This window comes from Oncorhynchus tshawytscha, linkage group LG23 (assembly GCF_018296145.1).
Source record: "Oncorhynchus tshawytscha isolate Ot180627B linkage group LG23, Otsh_v2.0, whole genome shotgun sequence".
In the NCBI taxonomy this organism is placed as follows: domain Eukaryota; kingdom Metazoa; phylum Chordata; class Actinopteri; order Salmoniformes; family Salmonidae; genus Oncorhynchus; species Oncorhynchus tshawytscha.
This window is the reverse complement of record NC_056451.1, coordinates 20873105-20889446: the sequence shown is the minus strand read 5'-3', so window position 1 is coordinate 20889446 and position 16342 is coordinate 20873105. Positions and strand designations below refer to the sequence as shown.

At 41.7% G+C, this 16342-nt stretch overlaps 1 protein-coding gene across 1 annotated transcript; it reads left to right on the top strand.

Annotated features, from left to right (window-relative positions):
• Nucleotides 1-3477: 3477 nt before the first annotated feature.
• si:dkey-33i11.9 (transmembrane protein 91) lies at nt 3478-16012 on the top strand. Its single transcript, XM_024414080.2, has 2 exons — nt 3478-4047; nt 15356-16012. The coding sequence occupies exons 1-2, from the start codon at nt 3667-3669 to the stop codon at nt 15506-15508; spliced, it is 534 nt and encodes a 177-aa protein (XP_024269848.1). The 5' UTR covers nt 3478-3666; the 3' UTR covers nt 15509-16012.
• Nucleotides 16013-16342: the final 330 nt, after the last annotated feature.

Sequence of the window (16342 nt, the reverse complement as noted above, 5' to 3'; positions counted from 1 at the left end):
GGACACCCAGCCAACTTGACACAACTGTGGGAAGCATTGGAGTCAACATGGGCCAACATCCTTGTGGAATGCTTTCGACACCTTTTAGAGTCCATGCCCCGACGAATTGAGGCTGTTCTGAGGGCAAAAGGGAGTGGGAGGTTAAACTCAATAGTAGGAAAGTATTGTTAATGTTTTGTACACTCATTGTAGATACATTTCAACACAGATCCCTTGTATGCGATTGAGAAAAACTAAGATCATCTGGACTGCATATGGAAACAGTCCTTTACAATATGAACCATACGGCCTAAGGTCATAAATATCCTCCAGCACAATTAAGTATGTCCTTGCCAGTTTCTGAGCTACAGTCCAAATCCAAAACTCTACTCACAGGCATTCTACCTTGAATAGAGTATGGCAATGATAACAAAATCACCTTATCATGGGTTACAGTGTATTCAAAAGTGGTCATGGCGGGTCATGTGTTGCCATGGTAACTGAGATATGAGAGTCAGCTGATACGGGCTGTAGAATCAAATTTGTGGAGAGTGTATCATTGTATGATATAACCAGAAGGTCACAGAGGGTGTGAATTAGACAAGAAGAAACAAGCTGAAGAAGAGCATTAGACCTACACATTTTTGTGCAAGAGTAGTTTGCCCGGACCCATATTGAGCATACTCCTGGACTGAATACTCACTTTGGAAACTCAGTTGACCATGCTGTTTAGTCCAGAAGTAGACTTAATGTGGGTCCGGGAGACAGGCACTACATGTATTATTTGTATTTCCAATGCTCAATTCCATTTCTTCAAACAATGTGATAAGAGTGAGTCAATACAGTTACATACACTACATATACAAAAGTATGTGGGCACCCCTTTAAATGAGTGGATGTGGCTGTTTTAGCCACATCCATTGCTGACCGGTGTATAAAATCGAGCACACAGCCATGCAATCTCCATACACAAACATTGGCAGTCGAATGACCTTTCTGAAGAGCTAAGTGACTTTCAACATGGCACCGTTACAGGATTCCACCTTTCCAACCTTTCCAGATTTCGGCCCTGCTAGAGCTGCCCCAGTCAACTGTAAGAGCTGTTATTGTGAAGTGGAAATGTCTAGGAGAAACAATGGCTCAGCTGCGAATTAGTAGGCCTCACAAGCTCACAGAATAGGACCACCGAGTGTTGAACCGCGAAGCTGGTAAAAATATCCTTGGTTGCAACACTCATTACCATTACCATTATCATTCAAGTTCCAAATTGCCTCTGGAAGCAACGTCTGCACAATAATTGTTTGTCGGGAACTTCATGAAATGTGTTTCTATGGCCAAACAGCCGCGCAAGCCTAACATCACCATGTGCAATGCCAAGCATCGGCTGGAGTGGTGTAAAGCTCGCCGCCATTGGTCTCTGGAGCAGTAGAAACGTGTTCTCTGGAGTGATGAATCACGCTTCACCATCTGGCAGTCCGACGGACAAATATGGGCTTGGTGGATGCCAGGAGAACGCTACCTGCCCCAATGCATAGTGCCAACTGTAAAGTTTGGTGGTGGAGGAATAATGGTCTGGGGCAGTTTTTCATGGTTTGGGCTAAGCCCCTTTAGTTCCAGTGAGGGGAAATCTCAACGCTACAGCATACAATGACATTCTAGATGATTATGTGCTTCCAACTTTGTGGCAACAGTTTGGGGAAGGCCCTTTCCTGTTTCATCATGACAATGGCCCTGTGAACAAAGAAATACCTCACGAGGCTTCTTCTCTCTAAGCTGAGACCTTGAAACTGAGATATATTTCAAAACAAGCTCTGGGCGTACTGCCAAATTGCAGCTACTGATAGTGAGGATGTGTACAGTCAACCACTTGCACGAACACATAAATTGGTTTATAGAACAGCTGTGAATAGAACACAGAAATTAGTTATAAGAAAAGCACAAACATAAAAATTTCCATTACAGTTACTTAAGGCAAAAACGAAAGTAGGTTGGTTGTTCGGGGTGGATGAGTGGACGTATAAGTTTGCGAGTTTGAACCTCGTCAGCATTTCAGATAATTAGCAACTTTTCAACTACTTACTACGTTTTAACTACTTTGCAACTACTTAGCATGTTAGTGAACCATTCCCCTAATCTTAACTCTTTAACCTAACTCCTAAACTTAACCTTAACCCTAACCCCTAATCCTAACCCCTAGTTTAGCTAATGTTAGCCAGCTAGCTAACGTTAGCCATCTACATAGAATTTGTAACATATCATACATTTGGCAATTTTTTTAACATATAGTACGTTTAGCAAATTCGTAACATACTCTATATTTTGCAATTTCGTAAGATAAAATTTGAATTGTAATTCGTAACATATCATATGAAATGAGTGATGGACATCCACAAATTAATACATACCATACAAAACGCAACATATCATACGGAGTGTTTCGGATTTACTTGCAGAATAATAGGAAATGCTCTGAGACCAGGTTGGTTTCAAAGGCCTGGACCATAATGACTGAACACAGCCACACCACATTTTTTTCAAACTTAGCAGGCAGGCAGGCCGGCCCTACTTTAATGGCCGGCTTGACCTATCTTTCTGGCCGGCTGGCCGGACTTACCTACCTAGCCAGCGGGCCAGACCTACTTACTTGGCCGGTTGACCGGACCTACCTACCTGGCCGGCTGACTAGTCCCATTTGGCTGGATGACCGACTGGTCTCATCTGGCCCTCCGTCCTATCCTATCTGGCCAGCAGGCTGACTGGACCTATTTGGCCGGCCGACTGGATCTGTCTATTTATGTTACATTATCTTTTGCATTATCGCCTATGTTACATTATTTTGTTGTATTATCATAATGTTACATGGTCTTGTTGCATTGTCATTTATGTTACATTATATTGTTACATTATAATTTGTTATATTGTCTCGCTATTTCACCAATATATTACATTATCTTGTTACATTATCGATGCTACATTATCTTGTTGTATTATTGTTTGTTACATTATCTTGTTATATTATCATTATGGTACATCATCTTGTTACATCATCATATATGTTACATTATCTTATTGCCTTGTCATTTGTTACATTATCTTTGTTACTTTTTCTTCTTATTCTTCAATCCACAGTCTTTGCTGTTTTTTCCTGTGTTCACTTACCATAAACAAATACCTTCACTTTTGTTATAGTTTTACCTTATTACAGTATCAAATATACAGTTTTTCATCATAACAAAGAAAAATAAGTATTTAAATATCTTGCACTGAACAGTCATCAATAACTACAATAATTCATTGTGACTGTTACTGGTGTAGTTCATAATATCACCAGGGGGTTGCGCACAACTCCTATCCAGGCTACGGTACCTCTGCATTAGATGGACAGCATTTCTGCCTGACTGCTGGACTTGTTATTTGACTCCAGTCAGCTACTCAGTCTTTCCCCACCCCTAACCCTTCCCTGTCAGCTCACCCACACAGGCCTCCTCTAAACATAATGAGCTGCCAGGGACGGACAGGGGAGGGGGAGAGAGAACGTAATTGCTTCCTTTACACAGCTTGTAGGCAGGCAGACAGTTTAGGCAGAGAGACACAGAAGAACACTTGGAGAGACTGAGAGGAGGCACAAAATAAAAAAAAGAGAGAAGTAAGATAAAAGGGAAACAAATCACCAACAGCGCAAAAAAAATGGATCCCAACAAGATGCCAAACGCCCCACCACCAGGCTGGAACCCAGATGAGAAGTCTGGGATGGGACAACCAGCTCCTCCACCCTACCAGGACCACCCCCAGTACCCCAACACAGGATACCCTGTACCAGCAGGCTACCCCGCCAATCCCCAGGGATACGCACCACCGCCCCAGTATGGAGGAGCTCCTGGGGCCACTTACGGCCAGCCATACCCCCAGGGAGAGTACCCCCAGTCCACCGTCACAGTCCAGCCTACGGTGTTTGTGACCCGTGGAGCTCTGCCTTACCCTCTGCCAGACTACCTGGGCTACTCCATTTTCACTATGCTGTGCTGCTGCCTGCCACTTGGCATCGCTGCACTTATCTACTCCATCTCGGTGAGTGGGACTTTTATTGCTGTTTTAAGAGTATTCAAATGTAATGTAGACTAATGTGTTTCCAGTAGATATGTATCCCAAATAATTCACAGAACGTAACTTTTTTCATTTTGTAGAGTAGTCAGTAGTGTATTTCTCACTCTAGTCTTTTTTTAGCGTTATCCAAGAAACCCAGTTACCGGTTTTGTTTAAATAACGGTCTCTCTCTCTCTCTCTCTCTCTCTCTCTCTCTCTCTCTCTACTTGGTGGAGGGCTGCGTAGCTGGGGAGAGGGACATGTTTGTGATAGTTTTGGCCTTACACTGTGGGTGTCTCACAGTCTTGAGTTCTGTTTTGAATAAGGTCCTCGGGATATGGTGGTTTGAGGGGATCGGGGGAGGGGAGATGGGGCACGAAGTGGGAATTGGGGAGAGTGTGTGTAAGAAAGGGAGGGACCCTTCCCGGAATATGGGTGGTTAAATACGGGTGGTTAAACATGCGGATGACTTGACTGTGTGAGTGACGTAAGAGGAGGTGGTATTCAAAATGTAAAAGGCATACTGGGCTTATCAAATCGCAAAAGACAAAAGCAGAACTCCAACAACCCTCCCCCTTGTCCTTTGCCAAACCCCACCCTCGAATGGACAGCCACACTGAGAAGAGGGGTAGGCAAGGGCTGGAAACCCTGAGCTATCCCTACAAGCCCCAAGTCAATTTAAATTTAACGGTCTTTATTGGCATGGGAAACATATGTTTACATTGCCAAAGCAAGTTAAATAGATAATAAACCAAATTTATATAAACAAAAAATTTACAGTGAACATTACACTTACAAAAGTTCCAAAATAATAAAGACATTTCAAATGTCATTATGTCTATATACAGTGTTGTAATGATGTACAAATAGTTAAAGTACAAAAGGGAAAATAAATAAAATGTAAACATAGGTTGTATTTACAATGGTGTTTGTTTTTCACTGGTTGCGCTTTTCTTTTGGTAACAGGTCACAAATCCTGCCTCTCTGATTGCACACTGTGATATTTCACAGATTGCGCACTGTGGATTTGTTATCGAATTCCTGTGGGTCTGTGTAATCTGACGGAAATATGTGTCTCTAATATGGTCATACATTTGGCAGGAGGTTAGGATGTGCAGCTCAGTTTCCACCTCCTTTTGTGGGCAGTGTGCACATTGCAAGTCTCTTTACTTACTTACTGGGATTACAAATGCATATCACGATGGACAGCTAATTGTTGACCGGGTATGACTCATATAGATCAATGTGGGTAATGGAGGAAACATCCGGGTCAAAGCCTGGTAAAGAGAGAAAGGAGGTTGAAGACCTCTAAGATGTTATTATGGGCATCTTTATTTCACAATGAGACAGTGGCTTTTTATCAAGTATCAAAACCCAGTGGATGACTTCTAATGTAATAACTACATCAACTGAGGTTGATCAATGTGCTGGTGAATTGACTTCATCCACATCCATCATAGACATAATCACTCAGTAAAGTTCCTCCTCTCCTGGGCAAGTCAAGGGCTATTATATACTGTAAAATATTTCATATTTGTACTTCATATCAGCAACTATTTTTTTTACCAGAAAGGTGAGATGTTAACATTTCTTTGAGTATGTAGGATTACTAGTTATTGTTTATAGCCCTCTCATGATAAATAATTACTTTTGGGGATGATGTAGATTACATTTTCGATTACATTTAACTGGTTTTAATAAAGTCCAAATGGAATTTTCAATAAATTTGATTTTATATATAAATAAAGACTTGCTAAAGTGCAAATATTCTGCATTTTGACACATTTTGAGACGTCCCTCTGTGCATTTTAGCCCACTGGGGCGGCAGGGTAGCCTAGTGGTTAGAGCGTTGGACTAGTAACTGGAAAGTTGCAAGTTCAAACCCAGGCAGTTAACCCACTGTTCCTAGGCTAGTCATTGAAAATAAGAATTTGTTCTTATTGACTTGCCTAAGGTAAATAAAGGTTAAAAAAAAAACTTTCCACCTGTATCACCATGAACTATTTTGTTACTTTCACAATGTCATTATTATTTATTTTGTGATTAGTGGTTCATTTTAAGGGGAAAAACAACAATGTCCCTCATTTAAAGGTCAACCCTGCTGAACTGAACTTTTGTTTTAATATGGTGAAATTATTCATTTTTAAATATTATTTTCAAAAGAAACACTGAACATTATTATTAATAATGTAAAAGCAGGTGAGCTGGTTCTACTTTTTTGGCTATTTTCTGGTGTTTTGTGGTAGAAACTGAGTGGGTTGAGCATAACAGGTCAAATCTGTTACACATAGATAGACAGACTAGACATGTTTTCACAATAATAATAAACAGTGTGAAGCTTGCATTCAATTGCCCCCCGTTGAACACAACAAACTTCCATCTCCCCTGTAACAAGGGAATTTATGGCTGATCAGCAGTGTTGCGATCATACCTGTCGGCACTTAAAGTATATTAACAGGAACTGTTAGCAGTTGATGTTATTCTTCAATTACACAGACCCCAAAGCAAATCAGGGGGAGAAAATATATATTTATTCAAAGAGAACACATCATACTTGTTCTGCTGTAAAGTAGATGATAGATGTTCCTTCTTCACTGGCCTGAGAGATTCTCCACAGAATGAAGAGACAGGGTGTAACCTATAACCCAACCTTAGCCTGTGGTTGACCAATTAGAATTCCTTGCAGTAAAATTGGATCAATGGCCAAATAACAAGTATCTTGTTTCAGGCTCAATGTATAGACAATTCGGACCAATTAAAACTTGCCACATGTAGCTGTGAGTCACGGACTGAAATTCCTCCCGTGTATCTGGCCCATGAATCTATGATTCCCTATTACATAAAAACAACTATTTCCATTGATCGTTAATTCCCTCTTGCCTTGTGTATTTATCTTAAAATATTCTTACAGCACTTAAAATAAAATAACCTAGATGTGAGAAAACAGTTATTTAACTAGGCAAGTCAGGTAAGAACAATTTCTTATTTTCAATGACAGCCTAGGAACAGTGGATTAACTGCCTGTTTGTACCTTGTACCTTGTCAGCTCGCAGATTTGAACTTTCAACCTTGTGGTTACTAGTCCAACGCTCTAATCACTAGGCTACCCTGCCTGATGAAGTCTAGGTGTGCTTGACAATGGGAGCGGAAGTAGACGTAACCGCACCCAGTTCAGGCCTGGAGGAGATATACTGTAATGGGTGAGTGGTGTATTATCGCACTAAGAGGCTACTTGACGCGCTGCCAGGAAGCTTGGCATGACTATCCTACACCGAGCCCTTCCCACCCTGCCTCAGTTGCGACAAGCATACAGAGGTGACAAGCCAGACTGCAAACACAGTTTTCTTTTCTGTGTCTCCAAGTCAGCAGCACTGTCTGACTGGCACATAGACTTAATACCCACTCACATATAGTACACCACCAGCCAATCTTGGGGTGGCAGGTAGCCTAGTGGTTGGAGCATTGGAATAGAAACTGAAAGTTTGCAAGATCAATTCCCTGAGCTGACAAAGTAAAAAGCTATTGTTCTTCCCCTGAACAAGGCAGTTAACCCACTGTTCTGAGGCTGTCATTGAAAATAAGAATTTGTTCTTAACTGACTTGCCTAGTTAATTAAAGTTTAAAATAATACCTTTAAAAAAGTTCCCAGACAGGGAGAGATACAAATGAGTTAAGTATCTAAGAAAATGTATCTTCTAAAAAATTTGTTAGAGTACATTGTTTTTTCCTCAAAAAGAAATGGAGTTATGTCCTGTATGGGAAAGCTTATTATGACTTCCTATTTCCTGCCGACAAACTGTTGTGGAAATGATTACCTTGGGCTCTGGCTGGGCCACTCAAGGACATTCAGAGACTTGTCCCAAAGCTACTCCTGCATTGTCTTGGCTGTGTGCTCATGGTCGTTGTCCTGTTGGAAGGTGAACCTTTGCCCCAGTCTGAGGTCTTGAGCCCTCTGGAGCAGGTTTTCATCAAGGATCTCTCTGTACTTTGCTCCATTCATCTTTCCCTCGATCCTGACTAGTCTCCCAGTCCCTGCCACTGATAAAACACCCCCCACAGCATGATGCTACCGACACCATGCTTCAGCGTAGGGATTGTGATAGCTTTCCTCAAGATGTGACGCTTGGCATTCAGGCCAAAAAGTTCAATCTTGCTTTCATCAGACCAGAGAATCTTGTTTCTTATGGTGTGAGAGTCCTTTAGGTGCCTTTTGGCAAACTCCAAGAGGGCTGTCATGTCCCTTTTACTGGCCACTCTACTATAAAGGCATGATTGGTGGAGTGCTGCAGAGATGGTTGTCCTTCTGGAAGGTTCTCTCTTCTTCACAGAGGAGCTTTGGAGCTCTGACAGAGTGACGATCGGGTTCTTGGTCACCTCCCTGACCTAGGCCCTTCTCTCCCGATTGTTCAGTTTGGCCGGGTGGACAGTTCTAGGACGAGTCTTGGTGGTTCCAAACTTCTTCCATTTAAGAATGATGGAGGCCACTGTGTTCTCAGGGCCCTCATTGCTGCAGAAATGTTTTGGTACCCTTCCCCAGATCTGTGCCTGGACACATTCTTGTCTTGGAACTCTACATACAATTCCTTTGACCTCGTGGATTGGGTTTTGCTCTGACATGCACTGTCAACTTTGTGAAGTGACTATGCATAGATAATAACAGAGATTAGCAGCGGGGTAAAGGGTGGGGTGCAGTGCAAATAGTCTGGATAGCCATTTGATTAGATGTTCAGGAGGTAGGAGGGTAGAAGCTGTTTAGATGCCTCTTGGACCTAGACTTGGCACTCCGGTGCTGCTTGCCATGCGGTAGCAGAGAGAACAGTCTACGACTGGTGTGGCTGGAGTCTTTGACACTTTTTAGGGCCTTCCTCTGACACCGCCTGGTATAGAGGTCCTGGATGGCAGGAAGCTTGGCCCCAGTGATGTACTGGGCCATATGCACTACCCTCTGTAGTGCCTTGCGGTCGGAGGCCGAGCAGTTGCCTTACCAGGCGGTGATACAACCAGTCAGGATGCTCTCGATGGTGCAGCTGTAGAACCTTTTGAGGATCTCAGGACCCATGCCAAATCTTTTCAGTCTCCTGAGGGGGAATAGGTTTTGTTGTGCCCTCTTCACATCTTGTTGTGCTTGGACCATGTTAGTTTGTTGGTGATGTGGACACCAAGGCACTTAAGCTCTCAACCTCCCCCACTACATCCCGTTGATGAGAATGGGGGCGTGCATGGTCCTCCTTTTCCTGTAGTCCACAGTCATCTCCTTATTTAATCCATTTTAGAATAAGGCTGCAATGTAACTAAATGTGGAAAAAGTGAAGGGGTCTGAATATTTGCCGAATGCATTGTTGGTTAGTTGCATTCCCTATTTTATTGAGTTTGGATTGTTTTAGGTTAGTTCAAGATCTATACAGGATATTGTTATGTCGTGATTTATAGGACTTTCCACATTTCAGCGTGTTTTTCCTGGCCTAACACACGAGAGGGGGAGTAGCATTGTGTTTGGGATCTGTTGTGTTTGGGATTTTCGCCAGGTTGTCTGGGATGGGTAGGAGGAAGGGAAAAGGCCTGTTGGAGGGTCAATAGGGGTACAGGCCGGGGAGGGGAGGACAACAGGAATCTGCCTCTTGGCAATTCAACATTCACACAGTGGGGCCTTTCTAATATGGCGGACAAGAGGCATAATCAGAGAGCAGAAAGAAGCTATTGTGTCTGTGTGTGTGTGTGTGTGTGTGTGTGTGTGTGTGTGTGTGTGTGTGTGTGTGTGTGTGTGTGTGTGTGTGTGTGTGTGTGTGTGTGTGTGTGTGTGTGTGTGTGTGTGTGTGTGTGTGTGTGTGTGTGTGTGTGCGTGTGTGCTCATGCGTGTGTGCTCGTGCTTGTGTGCATGTGCTTGTGTGCGTGTGTGGTTGCCTGTGTGTGTGCTCACCTGTGTGTGTGCTCGCCTGTGTGTGTGCTCGTGCGTGGTTGTGTGTCTGTGCTCGTGCTTGTGTGTGGTTGCGTGTCTGTGGCCGGAAGTGTTTTAGATTTGTGTCTGTGTGTCGCAAGCTGTGTGTTTTCCAGTCAGTAGGTTTTGAAATGATTTAGAGTGATTTGCCATAAAATACGGACAGGACAATGAACATATCCTTTTTAGAGATTGTACACAATTTCCTGGCAATTGTCTTCAAAAGGGGTTGCTTGTCTATTGTTTCCCTTGTCAAGTTTCAAGTACATTTAGTAATCCATTACAGCTATTTTCCTGTCTTCTTAACATTCTGAAGAAAACGGTGCTTACACAGTTATTATTTGAATATGATTTATACTGTACTCTGGCAATATCAGATAATGATTACACACACTAACTCTATTAACACCAGTTGCTAGGATACCCCAGCCTCCTTTTATGAAGCGGCCCCTGTCTGGGCCCCATGGGTTGTTGGGAATGAATAGGGTCATTACCACAGGTCCAAGTAGGATGTTGCTTATGCTGTTGGTATTTGCTCTAAACCCTGAACTTCATTGTGAATGTTATCTTTATTGTGACTGTCACCATATGTTGAGAATAGTACTTCAATATTTGGCCATGTCTGCGATAAAGCTGTTTTTTCAGACATCCATTTATGACATATTATTTATTATCTGTTATCTTTTAGGCTCTGTTTTTTAGTGTTTAACGTCACCGAGTGCACTTTGAGGAAACAGAGATGCAGAAAATAAGTTATAGTGGCCATGCCTTAGACTAGAAAAACATAAACAATCATGGCCCCAACAACTAACAAATCTATGAATTTGAAACATTGTCGAACAAGGCTCCTTTGTAAGCAGGACCGTTAGTGACATGAATCCGCCATGTGTTAAGCTGAACCTGTAAACAACATGCAGTGAAAAGGGAAAGTGGCTGAAAATTAGGTAATTTAAGGGAGAATCATTTAATGGAGAGCTCAGATGCACCAAACACCACAACGTCTGTGTTCCACTCCCAGTAATTACACAATTAATACAGTCCACACTCCAAATTTTTCTGTCATATTTTAGGTGAAGTGTAGAGACACAGCTGTCAATGAAAATAACAACAGCATTGTTTCAGTTAACCCTTTGATAGCCCCTTTATCTATCAACGTATTGCTTATACACACGCATCCCTCTTATCCCCATTACTGACAGTACCCTACTCTACCCTCACGTACGTACTGTATATATGGTAGAGTTTGTTTTTGGTCTACTCTTGTAAGTATTCCTTCATTGATTATATCTTAGTGGAATAAGAAAGGTTGTAGTTACTAATCTAACGCACTTCTTCTGTACATCGCGCTGTAATGTACAATTTACCCTATTTTAGCGCCCCAAAAACATAATACTTCCAGATCAACTGTAATAGGAATACCATTCTAAGCACAATTTCTCCCGTTTCCAGTTTCCAGCCAAATCAATGACGAGATATTCATGTTGCCCGTCTCTGCATGATTGAAGAAGGCAATGAGCTCCGTCGGGTCTTTTTTTAAATGACGGGTGGGGTAGTGAAACCTACTGCGGGATAGGGGAAAGGGGGAGATAAACTATGTGCGGAAACAGATTTCTTCACCCGATCTGTCCAACTTATCACCTCTAAAATGTAAATGAAACACTATAAATAATTTATATAATGTGTCATTACATACAGTACAGTTGAAGTCGGAAGTTTACATACACTTACGTTGGAGTCATTAAAACTCGTTTTTTAACCACTCCACAAATTTCTTGTCAACAAACTATAGTTTTGGCCAGTCGGTTAGGACATCTACTTTGTGCATGTTTACAGACAGATTATTTCACTTAAAATTCACTGTATCACAATTCCAGTTGGTCAGAAGTTTACATACACTAAATTGACTGTGCCTTTAAACAGCTTGGAATATTCCAGAAAATTATGTCATGGCTTTAGATGCTTGTGATAGGCTAATTGACATAATTTGAGTCAATTGGAGGTGTACCTGTGGATGTATTTCAAGGCCTACCTCCAAACTCAGTGCCTCTTTGCTCAACATTATGGGAAAATCAAAAGAAATCAGCCAAGACCTAAAAAGAAAATTGTAGACCTCCACAAGTCTGGTTCATGATTTGGAGCAATATCCAAACGCCTGAAGGTACCACGTTCATCTGTACAAACAATAGTGCGCAAGTATAAACACCATTCGACCATGCAGCCGTCATACCGCTCAGGAAGGAGACACGTTCTGTCTCCTAGAGATGAACGTACTTTTGTGCGAAAAGTGCAAATCAATCCCAGAGCAACAGCAAAGGACCTTGTGAAGATACTGGAGGAAACAGGTACAAAAGTATCTATATCCACAGTAAAACGAGTCCTATATCGACACAACCTGAAGGCCGCTCAGCAAGGAAGAAGCCATTGCTCCAAAACCACCAAAAAAAGGTCAGACTATGGCTTGCAACTGCACATGGGGACAAAGACCGTACTTTTTGGAGAAATGTCCTCTGGTCTGATGAAACAAAAATAGAAATGTTTGGCCATAATGACCATCGTTATGTTTGGAGGAAAAAGGGGGAGGCTTGCAAGCCGAAGAACATCATCCCAACCATGAAGCAGGGGGGTGGCAGCATCATGTTGTGGGGGGTGCTTTGCTGCAGGAGGGACTGGTGCACTACACAAAATAGATGGCATCACGAGAAGGAAAATTCTGTGGATATATCAAATCAAATGTATTTCTATATTGAAGCAACATCTCAAGACATCAGTCAGGAAGGTAAAGCTTGTTCGCAAATGGATCTTCCAAATGGACAATGACCTCAAGCATACTTTCAAAGTTGTGGCAACATGGCTTAGGGACAACAAAGTCAAGGTAATGGAGTGTCCATCACAAAGCCCTGACCTCAATCCTATAGAAACTTTGTGGGCAGAACTGAAAAAGCATTTGTGAGCAAGGAAGCCTACAAACCTGACTCAGTTACACCAGCTCTGTCAGGAGGAATGGGCCAAAATTCCCCCAACTTATTGTGGGAAGCTTGTGGAAGGCTACCCAAAATACTTGACCCAAGTTTATCAATTTAAAGGCAATGCTACCTAAGTAAGTGTATGTAAACGTCTGACCCACTGGGAATGTGATGAAAGAAATAAAAGCTGAAATAAATAATTCTCTCTACTATTATTCTGACATTTCACATTCTTAAAATAAAGTGGTGTTAACTTCAGTTGTACATCCTCCACATATACAGTTCATAAAATGTTCACTTTGTCATCCCATTGCACTCCCCACATTGCTTAGAACAAATCCCAGATTGCAGAAACAGTATTTATAAAAGAGTAGAATAACCACTCCTCAGTTACTTGTTCAGAATATTTTATTTGGAATTTAGTTGGTATTGAATGTAATGTGGTTTTCAAGGAGCCTGGCCCAACAGATTATATTATGATGAGTCATATGAGCAATATGCTGCAGTGCTGATAGAGGCCCGTGGGGAAATCAGGAATGGAGTATTATGTGGGTGAATAGAATCAAGCTTCCAGTAGGTTTCTGGGGCCTCATTTATATACCGTGCATACATTCAAAATATATCCCAAAATGTGCGTGCGCCAGTTTTATATATATCTTTTTTAACTAGACTTGAGAATGTACTCACCTCCCTGCAAACGTTATACCATGCATACTTACATCTGCTGGTGGTTGAAATATTGCATTGCAAGCTTGCAAGTGAGTATTTTGTGTGAATGGGGTATAAACAAAAATCAACGGGAAAACATATTATTAACAAGAATGCAACTATTTGCCATCAGTGAGGAGAGCGAAAACATGTTATATTTTTTGAATCTAAAATAATTTGACATAGGAATATTTTTCCTATTTATTTTATTTTCATAACCATTGCAGAATATACAGTATTCCAGAATATACAGTGTTCCAGAATATACAGTATTCCTCAACTTTTCTGGCTGTGATGGGTTCATATTCCATACAACAAATGACCACGCACATCTCTCATGTAATTGTACGTAGTAGCCTAGCAAATGGATAGACTATATGTATTTCAAGTTTTGCAATAGCACGGCAAACAGAGCATACAGACAGACAGATGGGATGGAGGAAATCTTGTGAACCTCAAGGAAATGGAAGAAAACCGTTTGGTGGAGTGCCCAGATAATTATTCAAGACACGCGAGTACACAGACCCTCAGAAACACAACAACTGTCCACTGTTAGGAGATCCAAGGAGCCCTTCTCCTCTAGCTAGCCGTGTAGAAACAATTATGATCCAGCTGTCAGTAATCAGGAGGAGGGTTTACAATAGCAGGCAGGCCTTCTCACGCCACACTAACCTAAATCAACACAGACCCTCTCTGCCTAAACCTTAAGTCAACCCTAGCCCTGCTGTGGAAGCCAACTCACATATTTCACCAGAGGACAGAAACAGATGGAGGCCATGTTAACAACATCATGTGACTAGGGGGAGGTTGATTCAATTGAGACTTGAGTAAGTAGATGTTGAGTGGGAGCGATCTTATAGGGGGGTATGAGGGCATGTTGTTCTTTTTTAAACATGGACTAAAGAGTGGGTATTTTGGTGCCTGTTGTTTGTGTTTGATAGGGACTTCCTGTTTGTCACAAGACTCTTCCTGATTTGGAGCCAGAAAGTAATCCAAGACCACATATGACACACACATGCTGTGCAAAATTTGCTGAGAGCTTTACTGTTGCTTAGTGTGTGACTCATACTGACTGGTAGGCAGCTACTCCGAGATGTCTATAGTGTAAAATCCATGGCAAGGAGTGATGAGTCAAAGACACTGAGACTTCAGTTAGTTGACTGAAAGTTTAGCATTGCCTGTCAAACCTTGTTCTTCCCCCAAGAGAAAACATAACAGGTGTCAAAATGTGTCTCACAATATAGCACCATTCCTAAGACTGTAGCTAGGGGAGAGAGCTACAAGAGTGAATCTGGCACACAAGTACAGTTGGTGCTCCATCCACAGCTGTTTCAACTTAGTGCTGCTTGGGGTGTGGCCACAGGAACTTAGTGTTCAAGTTGTTATATCATCACTAGTAGGTATTAATATGATCTATTGTAGATGTTCTACAGTGAGATAGAAAAATGTCTCTCTGGTTTTTATTTTCTGACTTAGTTGGCATGTTGGCTAAGCATTGTGTTTGTGAATGAATACTGCTTCTCCTGAAATAACTCAAATCAAATAAGAGCATGGCCCTAAATCATCGTTGAACTCTCTCTGTTGAAGTCTCTCTCTCACTCTCTTTCCTGAATGATGATTACAACAATTACAACTCTCCCTCCCTCCCTCCTTTCCTTCCTCCCTTCCTTCCCCCCTCTGCTCTCAGACTCGAGACGCCAACAACCAGGGTCAGCAGCAGGTTGCTGAGAGGAGTTCTCGTCTAGCACGGATACTGAACCACTCCGCCCTGGGTATCGGCATCACCGTCATCATCCTGTACATCGTCTACGTCGTCATCCTGGCCAAAAATATCCACTGATCTGACACATAAACACCGGCTAGCACCACAGCCACCGCTTCTCTCAACCCCAGCCCCCAAAATCATCTTGATCTTGACCATATACAGTAGGTGCCAGTTACAGGCACTTTCCAAAGAGATACGTAATGCTGTTTATTCATCAATGCTTTTTTTAAAAACTATATATCTAATGACTTGCTTTTTTAAATACCTGCAGACAGGATAGTTTAAATTGTTAATTAATTTGTCTGTTTAATTTGAATTTTAATATACATAAATAAACAACAAATTATGGATACTGATATTTTTTTTGACTATTTCTAATAAATGTCTAAAGGATAGTGTATGTGTATTCACTGTGTATGGATAAGTCATATCAGAGTTTAGAGACACATTTGACAATGTTATGAGAGTGCATCAGAAAGAGACTATTCTTAAAGTCTGAGAGGACATGTATTACTTGATGTCAATACACAGAGTGCCAGTAAGGTTACCACTCACAAGAATAAACATTTTGCAACTCAATGTCAAACATTTACTTCTTGTTGTACAAATGTATGAATTTGCTCAATTCATTGTTCTGTGCTGTCAGCAATGGCACAAGCAATACTCAACTCAACTTATTTTGGACAACCGTGGAGACTAAGACCTAGATTCAAACTGTGGCACAGAAGATCCTCTGTATAGCACAATTTAAATTGAAATGTAATTTACGATTTAGTCAACATATGCAGGGTTTACCGTGAATGCAGTCTCCGCGAACGCAGGAACATGGCCTTCCACTCTGCAGATTCAATCCAACCCTAGAAGTAAAAAGAAATTGCAGAGCTGTTCCAGTTTGGCCTTACAATTGAT